This window comes from Oryctolagus cuniculus, chromosome 8 (genome assembly GCF_964237555.1).
Source record: "Oryctolagus cuniculus chromosome 8, mOryCun1.1, whole genome shotgun sequence".
Taxonomy (NCBI): Eukaryota; Metazoa; Chordata; class Mammalia; order Lagomorpha; family Leporidae; genus Oryctolagus; species Oryctolagus cuniculus.
Genome location: NC_091439.1, coordinates 87,674,217 through 87,687,266, shown reverse-complemented (window position 1 = coordinate 87,687,266; position 13,050 = coordinate 87,674,217). Strand labels below are relative to the sequence as shown.

At 42.7% G+C, this 13,050-nt stretch overlaps 1 protein-coding gene across 3 annotated transcripts in view; it reads left to right on the top strand.

Moving 5' to 3' along the window:
* FRAS1 (Fraser extracellular matrix complex subunit 1) overlaps positions 1-13,050 on the top strand; it is a 499,229-nt gene that overhangs the window by 187,326 nt on the left and 298,853 nt on the right. For all 3 annotated transcript variants that reach the window (XM_051820195.2, XM_051820194.2, XM_051820196.2), the window contains exon 3: positions 7,938-8,045. In XM_051820195.2, coding sequence (XP_051676155.2) covers positions 7,938-8,045 — 108 coding nt within the window. The remainder of the gene's footprint in view (positions 1-7,937; positions 8,046-13,050) is intronic.

Genomic DNA, 13,050 nt, shown 5'->3' with positions numbered 1-13,050 from the left:
ACTTGTCAGGAGAATGAACCTCCAGAAATGGAGACGTGAGGCCCTCTTGAAGGACAAGGCAGGCCTGTGGTTAATGTTGTCACTTACTGAATACAAGAAGGTTTGGGGATAGCCCAGAAAGTTCTGATACATTGTCCACTGTTAGATGTTTGTTGAATGGTTTTATTTTAAACTCCTTTCTCTCATGGCAATTCAGTTCTGAAGCCTAGGGTCTAATCCAACCATGATTAGCAGGAAAAAAAAGAGCTCAGCATTTTTTGTTCTTCTACTTTATATTTTAAAAGTAACATTAAAGGATTATAACTGCTATATATTTTTGTTATTGAAAAGTAGAAAATATAGATGATAAAGGAAAACATAAAAATTAATTAATGCCAAAACCCACAAGTGAAGATTCTACACTTGCTGCTTTATATATTTTCATTTTGCTTCTATATACATAAATATACTTTTATTACAAAAAGCATTTTATTTTACATACTACTTTAACTTGAAAGCGCAGCTTTTAGGATAGTTTATCACGTGCTTATTATTTTTGGTGTAGGATATCAAGGAAATTTAAAAAGATGAGTAATCAATAATAGAAGTTATTATATCATTCAGATGATAGAAAATTTATGTTGACAGCTGATCTACTGCTCCTTAGAATGCTATAAATACTCCCCTACTCCAAGTTTAAGTACTTATAAGGGATGTATTGTTTATTTTTAGCAGTAATCATATGTTTAAAGTACTTAACTAAGTGAAATATTTTTTAATCATCTTGCTATTACATTAAAGTATTTGGGGATAGAGGCATTATATTACGTTGAAAAACATTTTATTCAGATTTTAAAGAATATTACAAATTATTTAAGCAGATCATCTTCTGTTGAGGTTTTAGGTTTATAATCTAATCATGTGATTTAGTGAAAAATTGTTTTAAGGATGTTTCTTTTACTAGTTGTTAAAATTTTGTATTGACATAAAGAGAGCAGATTTCATGTATTTCACAGATACAATTCTAAGGAGACACCATGCTTCTCTTAGTTCCTCCCTTCCCTCAGTCACTGCTCCTACCTTTCACAGAATGTGGTAGATAGGGAGAGTGGATTGTGAAGTGACAGTACTGCAGTGGTAACGTGGAAACTCTGTAGAACTCACTTTACCCCGTTGTTTCTTAGGATTTTATGATTTTACCCAAAGTTTTTTTTTTTTTTTTTTTTTTAATTTTTGACAGGCAGAGTGGACAGTGAGAGAGAGAGACAGAGAGAGAAAGGTCTTCCTTTGCCGTTGGTTCACCCTCCCATGGCCGCCGCTGCAGCCGGCGCACCGCGCTGATCCGATGGCAGGAGCCAGGAGCCAGGTGCTTTTCCTGGTCTCCCATGGGGTGCAGGGCCCAAGCACCTGGGCCATCCTCCACTGCACTCCCTGGCCATAGCAGAGAGCTGGCCTGGAAGAGGGGCAACCGGGACAGAATCCGGCGCCCCAACCGGGTCTAGAACCCGGTGTGCCGGCGCCGCAAGGTGGAGGATTAGCCTATTGAGCCACGGCGCCGGCTGAACCCAAAGTTTTAGTTGGTGAGGAACTCTAGCATTCCTACCTTCATAAAGCAATTTTACAGGGCCACAGAAATTGATTTGTTAAGTTTTAGCCTAAAAAATATATGGCTGTCTATGTAAGCCTGGAAAAAGGGTCTCGTTTTATTTAAAATTCATCATAAATTACTTAGTTCTATAAGGGCATTAAATAAGGAAGTACAGGACCAATGCCCAGTTAAAAACCATTTTTCGTGAAACATGGTTTGACACCAGTGAAGTGGTAACATTCAACATTGTGGGGTTTTGTTCTGCAGTAATTGAAGCATCGTTTTTCAAGCTCTCACAGCCCGAGTGGAGGATCTCAATTTCAGGGAGGGAGCAGGTATTCAGGGTTGCTCATGAATTAATTTGGCCAGCATTCGGGATCTCTGCTCAGTGATGGGCTGTGCAAAGAGGACTGAAGTGAGCACTCTTGTTTGTTTTTCCTCCTAAAGATTTACTTATTTGTCTTAATGGCAGAGTGAAAGAGAGAGAGGGAGAGACAGAGAGAGAAAGAGACCTTCCATCTGTTGGTTCACTCCTCAGATGGCCACAATGGCCACCGGGAGCTTGGCCAGGAAGAAGCCAAGAGCCTGGAACTCCACCCAGGTCTCCCACATGGGTGGTGGGGACCCAAGCCATTGGGTCCCCGTCCACTGCCTTTCCAGGAGCATTAGCAGGGAGCTGGACCAGAAGAAATGCACCAGGACCCGAGCTGGTGCTCTGGTGACCCCACTACTCGGCAGTGCTGGCTCTGAGCTCTCCTTTCTTGAAGAGCCACGGTGTGCTGGGAAAATAGATAGTAAACAAATTCAGGAAGATTTTCCAGGTCCCATAAATTGCAATTTTGAATTCATGTGAAGAAAAATCACAGCCTTAGGAGTAAAAGTGAAAAGCAAACCCCATGTTCCTAGGAGATCCTGTTTTAGAGTTCAGTAAGCCATGTCCAGTGTCTGAGAGCTGTTAGGAAGCGTTAAGGGCCTGTTTGGGAGCCTTAGGATGATTGTGAAGATACTTAAAGTGTAGAAGGGAACTTCCTTTGGTGTAAGAATGTTGCCCTTGAGAGAATAAATAATGCAGGCACCTTAGGACCCTACCAGAGTCAAGGCCACGCTAGGAGCTGGTGTGGTCATCCAGTGTCTGAGTTAAAGGCAGACATGCGGTCATAGTAACATGGAGACATTTCTAATTACTCCGGTATTCATGAAAAATCAACTCACAGATTCATTTCTCTCTCCTGCTGCAATATTTTGGATCCTTTGAATGGCAGGGTCCTAATGAAGTGGTGATTTCACTGTTTTAGGGTTTATTTGTGTAGACTGAGTGAGGAGATGGGAGAGTTCAGATATGTCTGGGACCATTTTTATTCCAAGAAAAGAGAATTGTTTGGAAGATGTTGCTGAGTGCCTATAATGTTAAAAAAAAGGCATTTGGCTTAAAAGTGAACAACATTTAATGGTCCTTATTGAGGGCCACACATTACTTTTGTATATATCTTTAAGTACAGCATCTCATTTGATCCTTTCAAGAGCCCTATGACGTAGGTCTGTTTGGCATCCCTGTTTTACCCTGACATCACTTTTACTGGTGAGGAGCCTGTGCCACAGACCTCATAACCTACTAATAGATACCCAGTTATACCCAGGCAGTCTGACTTCAGACTTGAGAACTAAGGCCTCGTAAGAACTTTGTAAAGTCATTGTACAAATTAAAAGAGAAATAAGAAGGAAGCAGAAGGGTGGGAGTGAGGGAGGGTATGGTGGGAAGTAAAATGCTCTTAAAACTACACATGAAATAAAAAAAAGTGTTATTACAAAAATTAAAGGAAAGAAAAGAAAGAAGGAAGAGGGTTTGAGGGAGGAAGGGAAGCAAAAGTATGCTTATCATCTTAGAATTGTATCTGAAATACGTGAAATCTGTTCTCATATTACTACTTTGTAAACATAGGCAAATTATTCACTATTTCTCATCTTGTTTCCTCCTCTGTAAAATAGGAATAATACTGGCACTACTAGTGCCGTGGGGTTGTCTTCCATGTCAGTGCTTTGCACAGCATTATCTTTCAGGTACTTTCCCAGCCCTCTGGGATGATGGCAGAGTCAGCGCGACCTAAGATACCCCAGTCAGTCCGTGGTAGCTGCTGGCTCTGTGAAGTTGTCACTGTTATTTAATCTGTGTCTGGAAACTGCAATTATTTTCTTAAAATCAATAGGACCATGCTGTATATATTGCATCACGTTGGGGAATGAACTGTTTTTCCTCATCCTCTTGTATTGGGTTAAGAGTCGATCGCAGTTGCTGTACTGTCACCGCTTGTGCGGATGGCGCTGTAACAGTGAAGACTTGAGAGAGCTTCAGTCCAGGTGCTGGCGCTCATTGGCTTTGATTCAGAAGCTTTGTGACGCGGACACTGGGAATGTAATCTCACCACAGACATGCATTTCTATGGTGACTCTGGAAAGTTCTCTGTGTTTGAAGTTAGCATTTTTTGACCCAAAAGGATGACTGCATTTTTGTTTGGCTGTGTTGTACATGTCCCTGTAAATCTGTATCAGTGTTGGTGTATCAGTCACAGCTCTCCAGAGAGAACCAATAGTGTCTGCCCCTCTCTCTTCTTCTCTCTGCTACTCTTGCTCTCACTCCAAGAGATTATTTTAAGGAATACACTCATGTGACTGTTGGAACTGGCAGGTCCAAACCCTTATAGGACAGCCCAGCAGACTAGAATGCAGGCAGAATTTCTATGTGACAGTCTTGAGACTGAATTATTTCTTCTCTTAAAAACTTCAGCTTTTGTGATTAAGGCCATCCAGTGATTGAACGAGGGCTGCCTGTATTATGGAGGGTAATCTCCTTTACTTAAAAGTCAACTGGCTGTCCATGTTAACCTCATCTATAAATGTGTGTGTTATCCTTGATTTACAATTGAGTTCTGTTCCAATAAACCCACCATAAATGAAAACTACTTTTGAGCCAAAAATGTGTGTGATGTCCCTGAGCCACTCAGTGTGGTGGCTGAGCCACACAGTTCACTGCAGAGAGTCCATTGTTGACTCTCATGGTTGTGGGGATGGCTGGGTGCTGTGGCTTACTGCTGCTGTCGCCCAGCATTGCAAGAGAGAACTGGACTGCATATCACTAGCCCAAGAAAAGATGAAATTCAAAATTTGAAATACAATTTCTGTTGCCTGTGTACTTATTTTATGCCATTGTGAATTTGAGAAATGGTAAGGCAAACCACTCTAAGGCAGAGAGGGCCTATACCTTCACAGTAATAGCTGTCCTAGAGTTTGACCAAACAAGTGTGCACCATAGCCTCACCAAGTTGGTACCTAATATTTGATTTCTCCCAATTTTTGTGAAAGCATCTATTGCTGACATCCACCAGTTTTATTTTATTTTTTTTATTTATTTTAAAAGCAGAATGTTGGGTCCAGAGGTGGGGAAAGGGAACAGGGGGAGAGTGATCTTTCATCTGCTGTTTCACTCTCCCAGACGGCTGCAAAAATCAGGTCTGGGCCAGGCTAAAGCCAGGAGCTAGGAACTACCCCATGGATGGCAAGGGCCCAAGCACCTCCTCCACTGCCTTCCAAGGCTCATTAGCAGGAAGCTGGATCAGAAGTGGAGCAGCCAGGATATGGGATACTGCACTACAAGTGGCAGCGTAACCCACTGCACCGCAATGCTGGCCCTAGCATCCACCCGTTTAACAGCACATCCTGGTGCAGATCCAATGCTGGTGTTCCAATGACTTTATCAGGAGCATAGACACTTCATGCTTTCCTCCCTAAGGTATTTTAGTAGCATTTCGGTTGGCAGGCTCAGAGGAAAAAGGAGAAAGTTTTGAGAAGAGGAAAAAGTCTTCACTATGCAGTGTATAAACTACGAACTGTTTTTTTTTTTTTTTTTTTAAAGATTTATTTGAAAGACAGAGTTACAGAGAGAGGTAGAAACAGAGAGAAAGGTTTTCCATCTGCTGGTTCACTACCAGGTGGCCGCAATGGCCAGAACTGCACCGATCCAAAGCCAGGAGCCAGGAGCTTCTTCCAGGTCTCCCACGTGGGTGCAGGGGCCCAAGGGCTTGGGCCATCTTCCACTTTTTTCCCAGGCCATAGCAGAGAGCTGGATTGGAAGAGGAGCAGCTGGGACTAGAACCGGCACCCATATGGGATGCTGGCACTTCAGGCCAGGGTTTTAACCTGCTGCACCACAGCGCCAAGCCCTTGACTGTTGTTTTTTTTTTTTTTTTTTTTTTTTTTTTAATGTTCTACAGTGTGCCAGACCAAGGACAGTTCCTGCTTCTAGGGGTTGCAGTTTGGTCCAGCAAGGTCTCCAGGAATGCAAATGGGTGTGATAATGCATGGCAGTGGGCTCACCAAGGACTGGTGAAGAGCTGCATTGGAGAGGATGGAGACTGAGGGTCGGGAATGACTCCGCTGATGCAGAGGCCTGAAAGGAGGGGGCTGGTTTGCAGACTCCCTCTGGAGAAGTCCAGGAAGAGTAGAGATCCTGCGAGGACAGTAAGATGTGAGGCCAGACAAGTGGTTGCTGGGCCACCTAACAGGCAGGCAAGGGTGAAAGGCTAGGACTAGGGGACTCAGCAAGGCCAGGGAGACAGGCGAGGGCTAGATCATGGGTTCTGGATTTTATCCCATTAGCGATAAGGATGAGCCATGGAGCAGTTTTGAACCAGAGAATAACATAGATAGGACTCTATATTTTAAGATTATTTGTTGGGGAGGCAGAGAGACAGAAAAAGAGAGATAGACACAGATGAAAAGGGCTCCCATCCTCTTGCTTATACCCAAAAAGTCCACAATGGTGGGGGCTGGACCAGTCCAAAGCCAGGAGTCTGGAACTTAATCAGGATCTCCCATGGGTGACAGGAACCCAACTACTTGAGCTATATCTGTTGCCTCCCAGGATTTGCAGAAGTAGAAAGCTGAGTCAGGAGCTAGAGCCAGGGATTGAACCCAGGCATTCTGATATGGGAAGCAGGTGTCATAACCAAGGTCTTGGCCAGTAGGCCAAATGCCTACCCCACAAGAAGATTAGTGTTTAAAATTCAGTCAAATACTACAGCTATTTCAAACCCACATAGAATAGGAATTTGTGTTAGGAAATCTCTGGGAAAATGAATTTCACTGCAGCCTGTGGTGTCAGTACTGCTTCAGAGCAGCCTTTCAATGGAAACAAGCAGGTGTGTGAAGGATCTGTGAAAGAGTTCGGTTCACAGTTAATTCAGAACGGGCACAGTTGAAGTAAGGATTCAGCGTGATAGATGGTGAAAAAAATGAAAGAAGCTTCTGAGCCCATTCAGATTCACTTTTCTCTTCATGAAAATTCTCATTTGTTGAGTCATGACATAGTATCATCACTTTATTTTTTTAAATTCTGTTGTGTTCATGATTTAAAGTAATTTATGGTAGTCTTTTGCATGGCACTCATACTTCATTTCACTCCAATATGCCCAGCACAGAACTGGGCACATAGAAGCCACTCTGTATATACAGGTAGGTGGATTTGTCTTAAAATAATTGAATTCTGGGCTGGCATTATAGCACAGTGGGTTAAGCCACTGCCTACAGTGCCGGCATCCCATATGGGTGCTGGTTCGAGTCCCAGCTGCTCCACTTCCAATCTACCTCCCTGCTAATGCATTTGGGAAAGCAGGGGCAGATGGCTCAAGTGCTTGGGCCCTTGCACCCATGTGGGACACCCAAATGATGCTCCTGGCTCCTGGTTTCAGCCTGGCACAGCCCAGGCTATTGTAGCCATTTGGAGAGTGAACCAGCAGGTGGAAGATCTCTCTGTCTCTTTCTCTGTCTCCCCCTCTCTAATTCTAACTCTGCCTTTCAAATACATTAAAAATTAAATCTTTAAAAAGCTGAATTCCCTACTCAAATCCTTTTTGTTTCTGACTGGCGTTAAGGAGATGGACAGTGAAGTGGGAGGCACTTACAGGATCTAGAGGCAGATGCAGCTCCTAGGAAGCTGGCTGGTGCTAGTCAAAGTGTCATTTTCCTTTTCACATGCTCTCATGGTTTCTGCTAGTTAACAGCAAAAAGGAACTTCAAATCAAGGAGCAGCATGTCCTCCTGAGGCTTCAGGCCAATCGATGGTTTTACTCTGGGTATCGACAGCTCTCTGCTGAATGTCCTTGTCTGTGCCTACGTGGGTTGACTGTTGTGAAATGGATTATACTGCTTTGATTGCCTCTCCGACTTTAATCAGTGCCCAGCAAGTACTGTGTGTGGAGGGCCTGCAACTCTCCTTTGCCTTTTAATTGTTGGGACTGTGGGGCTATTGATGGTACTGCTTCCTGTATTCAATCCTCGACTGATCAGGTTTTCACCCTGAGCTTATGCTTCTTTGCAGGACGCCACCGTTTGGAAGCCCGATTCATGCCAGAACTGCCGTTGCCATGGTGACATTGTTATCTGCAAACCCGCCATTTGCAGAAACCCTCGGTGTGCTTTTGAGAAGGTATGGTGTCCTAGCTGCATCTTCCATGTATTGGTGAGCTCAGTGAAGGGCAGAGTTTCTGTTACCACAGCCCCTCCTTGGGAGCTTTAGGAAAAGTAGAGGATAATTTTAACATTGTATCTAAACTATATTTATTTTCACTTATTGAGCAGTTATTTTGCACCAGGTATTCAGCTAAAGGTTTTGCAAGTGTTATCCAGTTAGGGTTATGTTGGGTAGGTATGTTTATCTCCACTTCACAGATGACAAAAATGAACGCTGGAGAATTTAAGCAGTTAACCATGATTATGCAATTAATAAACTGCTACCCAGAGGTTTTACTCCAAGTCTCACAGATGCCAAAGCTAACTGCGACATCTACAGAACGTTGAACGGAGTTAGAGAGAGAAAGAGAGAGGTCTTCCATCTGCTAGTTCACTCCCCAAATGGCCACAAATGCTGGGACTGGACCAGGTTGAAGCTGGGATCCTGGATCTCCATCCGGGTGTCCCACATGGTGGCAGGGGCCCTAGTACTTGGGCCATTTTGCACTGCTTTCCCAGGCACATTAGCAGGGAGCTAAACCAAAAGAGGAGCAGCCAGGTCTTGAAACCAGATCTCATATGGGATGCCGTTATCATAGTCTGCAGTGTAACCTGCTGAGCCACAACCCGGCCCCTTGATGATGATGTTCCAGAAACATCATTTGGGTCTGCCCCTCAGTCTATTACGGTGCTGTGCTGCCTTTGTCTTCCTTGCAACACACGAGAGTCTCCTTGCATTTGACCAAGTGACATTTCCTCCTCTCCTGTCTGTGAAAAATGTCCAGTTTTTTTCTGACCATGTATCTGTTCCACTGGGAACATGTTTCACTAGGTGTTGACTTTTTAAAGTGAATGTATTTGTTAAAAAAAATAACTTAAGCTTTAAATTGAACATTTGCAGCTCCCTTGGAGAAGTCCAGTTGTTTTCCTTTAGATTTAGAAATTGTGTCAAATTCGTGGGCATAATTTATTATTCAGTTTACTCTCCTGCTCCCAGTCCCATGATGACCGTCAAGCCTTTATGCTAGGTAATTCCACTAAGGTTTGGTTCGTACCTGACATTGAAGTGAAGGGAGACCTTGCAGGTCTTCCCTGGTTCCTGCGTAGGTGTATTGATGAGGATCCAGGAGTGTATCCCGTGTTTAAATTGGATGATCTGTTGCTATTTATTATGAGGCTTTCTACTCTGTGGAGTAAATACTAAACCATCACTCTGGCTGCTGAGTTACTCATGGCGGCATCTGAGCCGGTTTTCCAAACATCACAACACATGTCCTCCACACTCCACTTGAATAACTGGTGCCGTGGGAGAAGCCACAAATTACGTGTTAGAGGACAGCAATTTCATGCCTGACAACCACATACCATTCGGTACCAGAGGCTGGCAGGCTAACTCTGGCCCGGCCCCTTGTACAGCCTGTGAATGAAGGGTGTTGTTAGCTCATTGGTGCATTCATTAGATGTATTTAGTTCATTGACATTTTTCAATGGTTAAAAGATTGAGAATATTATTTTGTGATGTGAAAATGCTAGGAAATCAATGTTCACTGCTCATCACGTTTTATCGAAACACAGGCTCACGCCTTGGTCTGTGTAGTGTCTTTGGCTGCTTTTGTATTTTGGTGATAGACTTGTGCAGTTGAGTTGTAGACCACATGGGACTCCCAAAGCCTAAAATAGTCACTTCAAGCCCTTTCCAGGAAAAAAAAAAAAAAAAAAAAAAAAAAAAAAAAAAAAAAAAAAAAAACAACCAATAAAATGACATGATCTTGACTGCGTCCCTCCTAATTTGTTGTCCTAACTCTTCTCACTTTGGTAAATCCACTCTCCCAGTTGCTCTGGCTGGAACATTCAAGTCCTCTTTGACTTCTCACTTCCACATCCCACATCCCACACTCAGTCCAGTAGCAGATGCCAGCTTTTCCTTCATAAAACTCTGCGCTCTTTTCTCAATTCCATTCTGCCTTTTTATTACCTCTTATCCACTAGTAGCCATTTAACTGGTTTCAGTTTCTAGACTTGCCTTTTTCATTGTGCTCTTGACATAGCAGCCAGGGAGTTCTTTGAAAACTGCAGTCAGATCATGTCGCTTGTCTCCTTAGCCCTGGTTAATGACCTCCAGTTTCGTTTCTTCTCACTTGCAGTCAGTCCTCACACTGCCCTTCAAGACAGTGTCCCTTGAATTAACCTCCTCTTCTCTCCCTTGTCACTCTGCTCCAGACTCCTAGCCTCCTTGCTGTTCCCTGGAGACATCTACTCATATACATGAGGGTAGTTCCATTTGGGAAAATGGAAGTAAAAGTTAAGTTTATTTTTTAACAAAATATTTTTTAAAACCCATGTATAATTTTTTTATAACACACATTTTTGGTGAGCCTTTTGAAGGCCCTTGTATGTATAGATTTCAGGATTGTTTTGCACAAACATAAACTTAGCATTTATCCTATTTGCTGTGAATTTTGGAAATATATATTGAAACATATATACTGAAATTTATAATTTATATATATTTATAAGTAAATTTCAGAGTGAATTGTAAAGTGCAAAAGAAATACCCTATGGCAGAGAGTGCTTGGTACGTATCTGTATACACACACACACACACATACAATATACACAGAATTTAACCTTTTGCTCTGTTTGTCTTGCCTGGACACCATTCTGTTTAGAATTGCAACTTTCTACTCCCTACCACACATTTTATATCCCTCTTCCACATTTTATGCATATTTTTCTTCTTGGCACTAACTACTATCTGACATACCATATATTTACCAAAATGTCTTGTTTACCATCTTCTTTGTTCACTGTATATCCCCAACATCTATAATAGTACCTGACGCATGGTAGCACTCAATAAATAATTTTTGACTGACTGAATGAATGAAAGAGAAATGAGGCTGGAGACTTGGTAAGTTCAAGGTTATAGAGAGCCTTATCTGCTATATTATGGAGCTTAGAGCATTATTTTTAAGATGATAGAATACCAATGAAGTTTTCAGGCACAAGAGTGGAATGGCCAAAAAGAATCTTGGTTTTTGAAAGATAATGCATAATATAAGAAATGAGCAGATCTGTTCAGAGGATGTGAGGATAATCCAATGACAGAATGAGTACCTGAATTAGAGCATTGGTAGTGCAGGGACCAAGAGAGAAGGGCAAGTTCATAAAAAAAAATTTAGGGGATAAATCAGAACTGAATGAAGGTAGAAAGGTGAAGGGAGGGAAAAGGAGAAATGACTTCCATGTTTATGACTGGATGAATCACCAACTGACTCATCATTCACCAACTGAGATATCTCTCTCTCTCTCTCTCTCTCTCTCTCTCTCTATATATATATATATATATGTTACTTATAGACATATAGCTACTATATATAATATTTCAAGAAGTTTGTGGAAAATGGAATTAAAAGATAAGCTCATTTTGGTGCTCAAAATTTTGAAACCTATGCATAGTTTTTCCTAATATGTATCTTCTATGGACCTTTTGGAGACCCTTTGTTCACTTCTGGAGTGGTGAATTTGAAGTGCTCAGAGAAGAGCCAGGTGGATAGGACAAAGAGCAAGTTGTATATATGAAACTACAGTACAGAGGAAAGACAGGGCTGGAGAGAGCAAGAAGACAGTGATGCAAACCATCAGAATTTATGAACTTACCCAAATGGATTGTGTGAGAAACAGTACCAGACCAAGGCTGGTCTTTGGGAAACACAGTCATCGAAGGGGAAATAAACATAAGGGAGATAATTCAGGAGATTACAAAGACACAGACAGAGAAGTAATGGGATAAGGAATGGTCAAAGAAGAGAGCAGTATTAAGGTTTCCAGGAAAGTAGAGCATTTCTAGAAGGCATTGGTGTTGACAATGTTGATTACAGTAACAGGAAGAAGGGGGAAAAGAATTTAATGCTGTCTGTTGGATTTGGCAATGTGTAGGTGGCTGGTGCCTACACTGAAATTGGTGTCAGTGGAGTGGTGGAAGTGGAACCTACCATGGCACCAATAGGAAGAGCAACTGGGAAGTGGGGAGGGGAGCTAAGGAAAAGCTAATCTTTCAGGAGCTTGACTGGGAGCAGAAGGGACATCAGGCAGGCTACCCTACGTCGGTGATACTTCTTTGAAGCTCTCTTCTCACAACCATCGTGACTTTCCATGTCCTGCCATGGCTTTGTGCTTGCCCTGATTATACCCTTGGAGCACACAGCAAATACTTCTTGTTTATCTGCTTCTCTCTTTAGACACTTCCTTCTTGAGAGCAGGGATCTTCTTCATCAACACACTTCTCAAATAGCATAACATAGGGCACCAGAAGGCGCTCAGTCAATATTTGTAGACTGGTTGAATGGAATGGGGTTGGTTTTGTTTTATTTCTCAGCTTTTGTTATAAGCATGAGATAGACATTATTACCTTAGAAGGGATAGGGGAATGATTCAGGCTGAAGAGAGAAATTCAGGATATGCGGGTTGGAGGGAGAGAGAGACACAGAAAGAATACATGAGTTAGAAAGAAGAGTTTCCACGGACTGTGCTATAGCGTAGTGGGTTAAGTGGCTGCCTGCAGTGCCAGCATCCCATATGGGCTCCCCAGTCCCGGCTGCTCCACGTATGATCTAGCTCCCTGATAATGCACCTGAGAAAGCAACAGAGGACAGCCCAAGACTCCTGCACCTACGTGGGAGAACCTGGAATAAGCTCCATGCTCCTGGCTTCTGCCTGAATCAGCCCTAGCTGTTCTAGTCATTTGGGGAGTGAACCAGCAGATGGGCTTCTTTCTCTGTCTCTGTCTCTGTTACTCTGCCTTTCAAATAAATAAAATAAATATTTTTAAGATTTAATTATTTTTATTTGAAAGGCAGAGTGACAGGAAGAGAGAGAGAGAAGTCTTCCATTCGCTGGTTCATTCCCCAAATAGCTGCAATGGCCAGAGCTGTGCCAATCTGAAGCCAGGAGCCAGGAGCTTCTTTTAGGCCTCCCACACA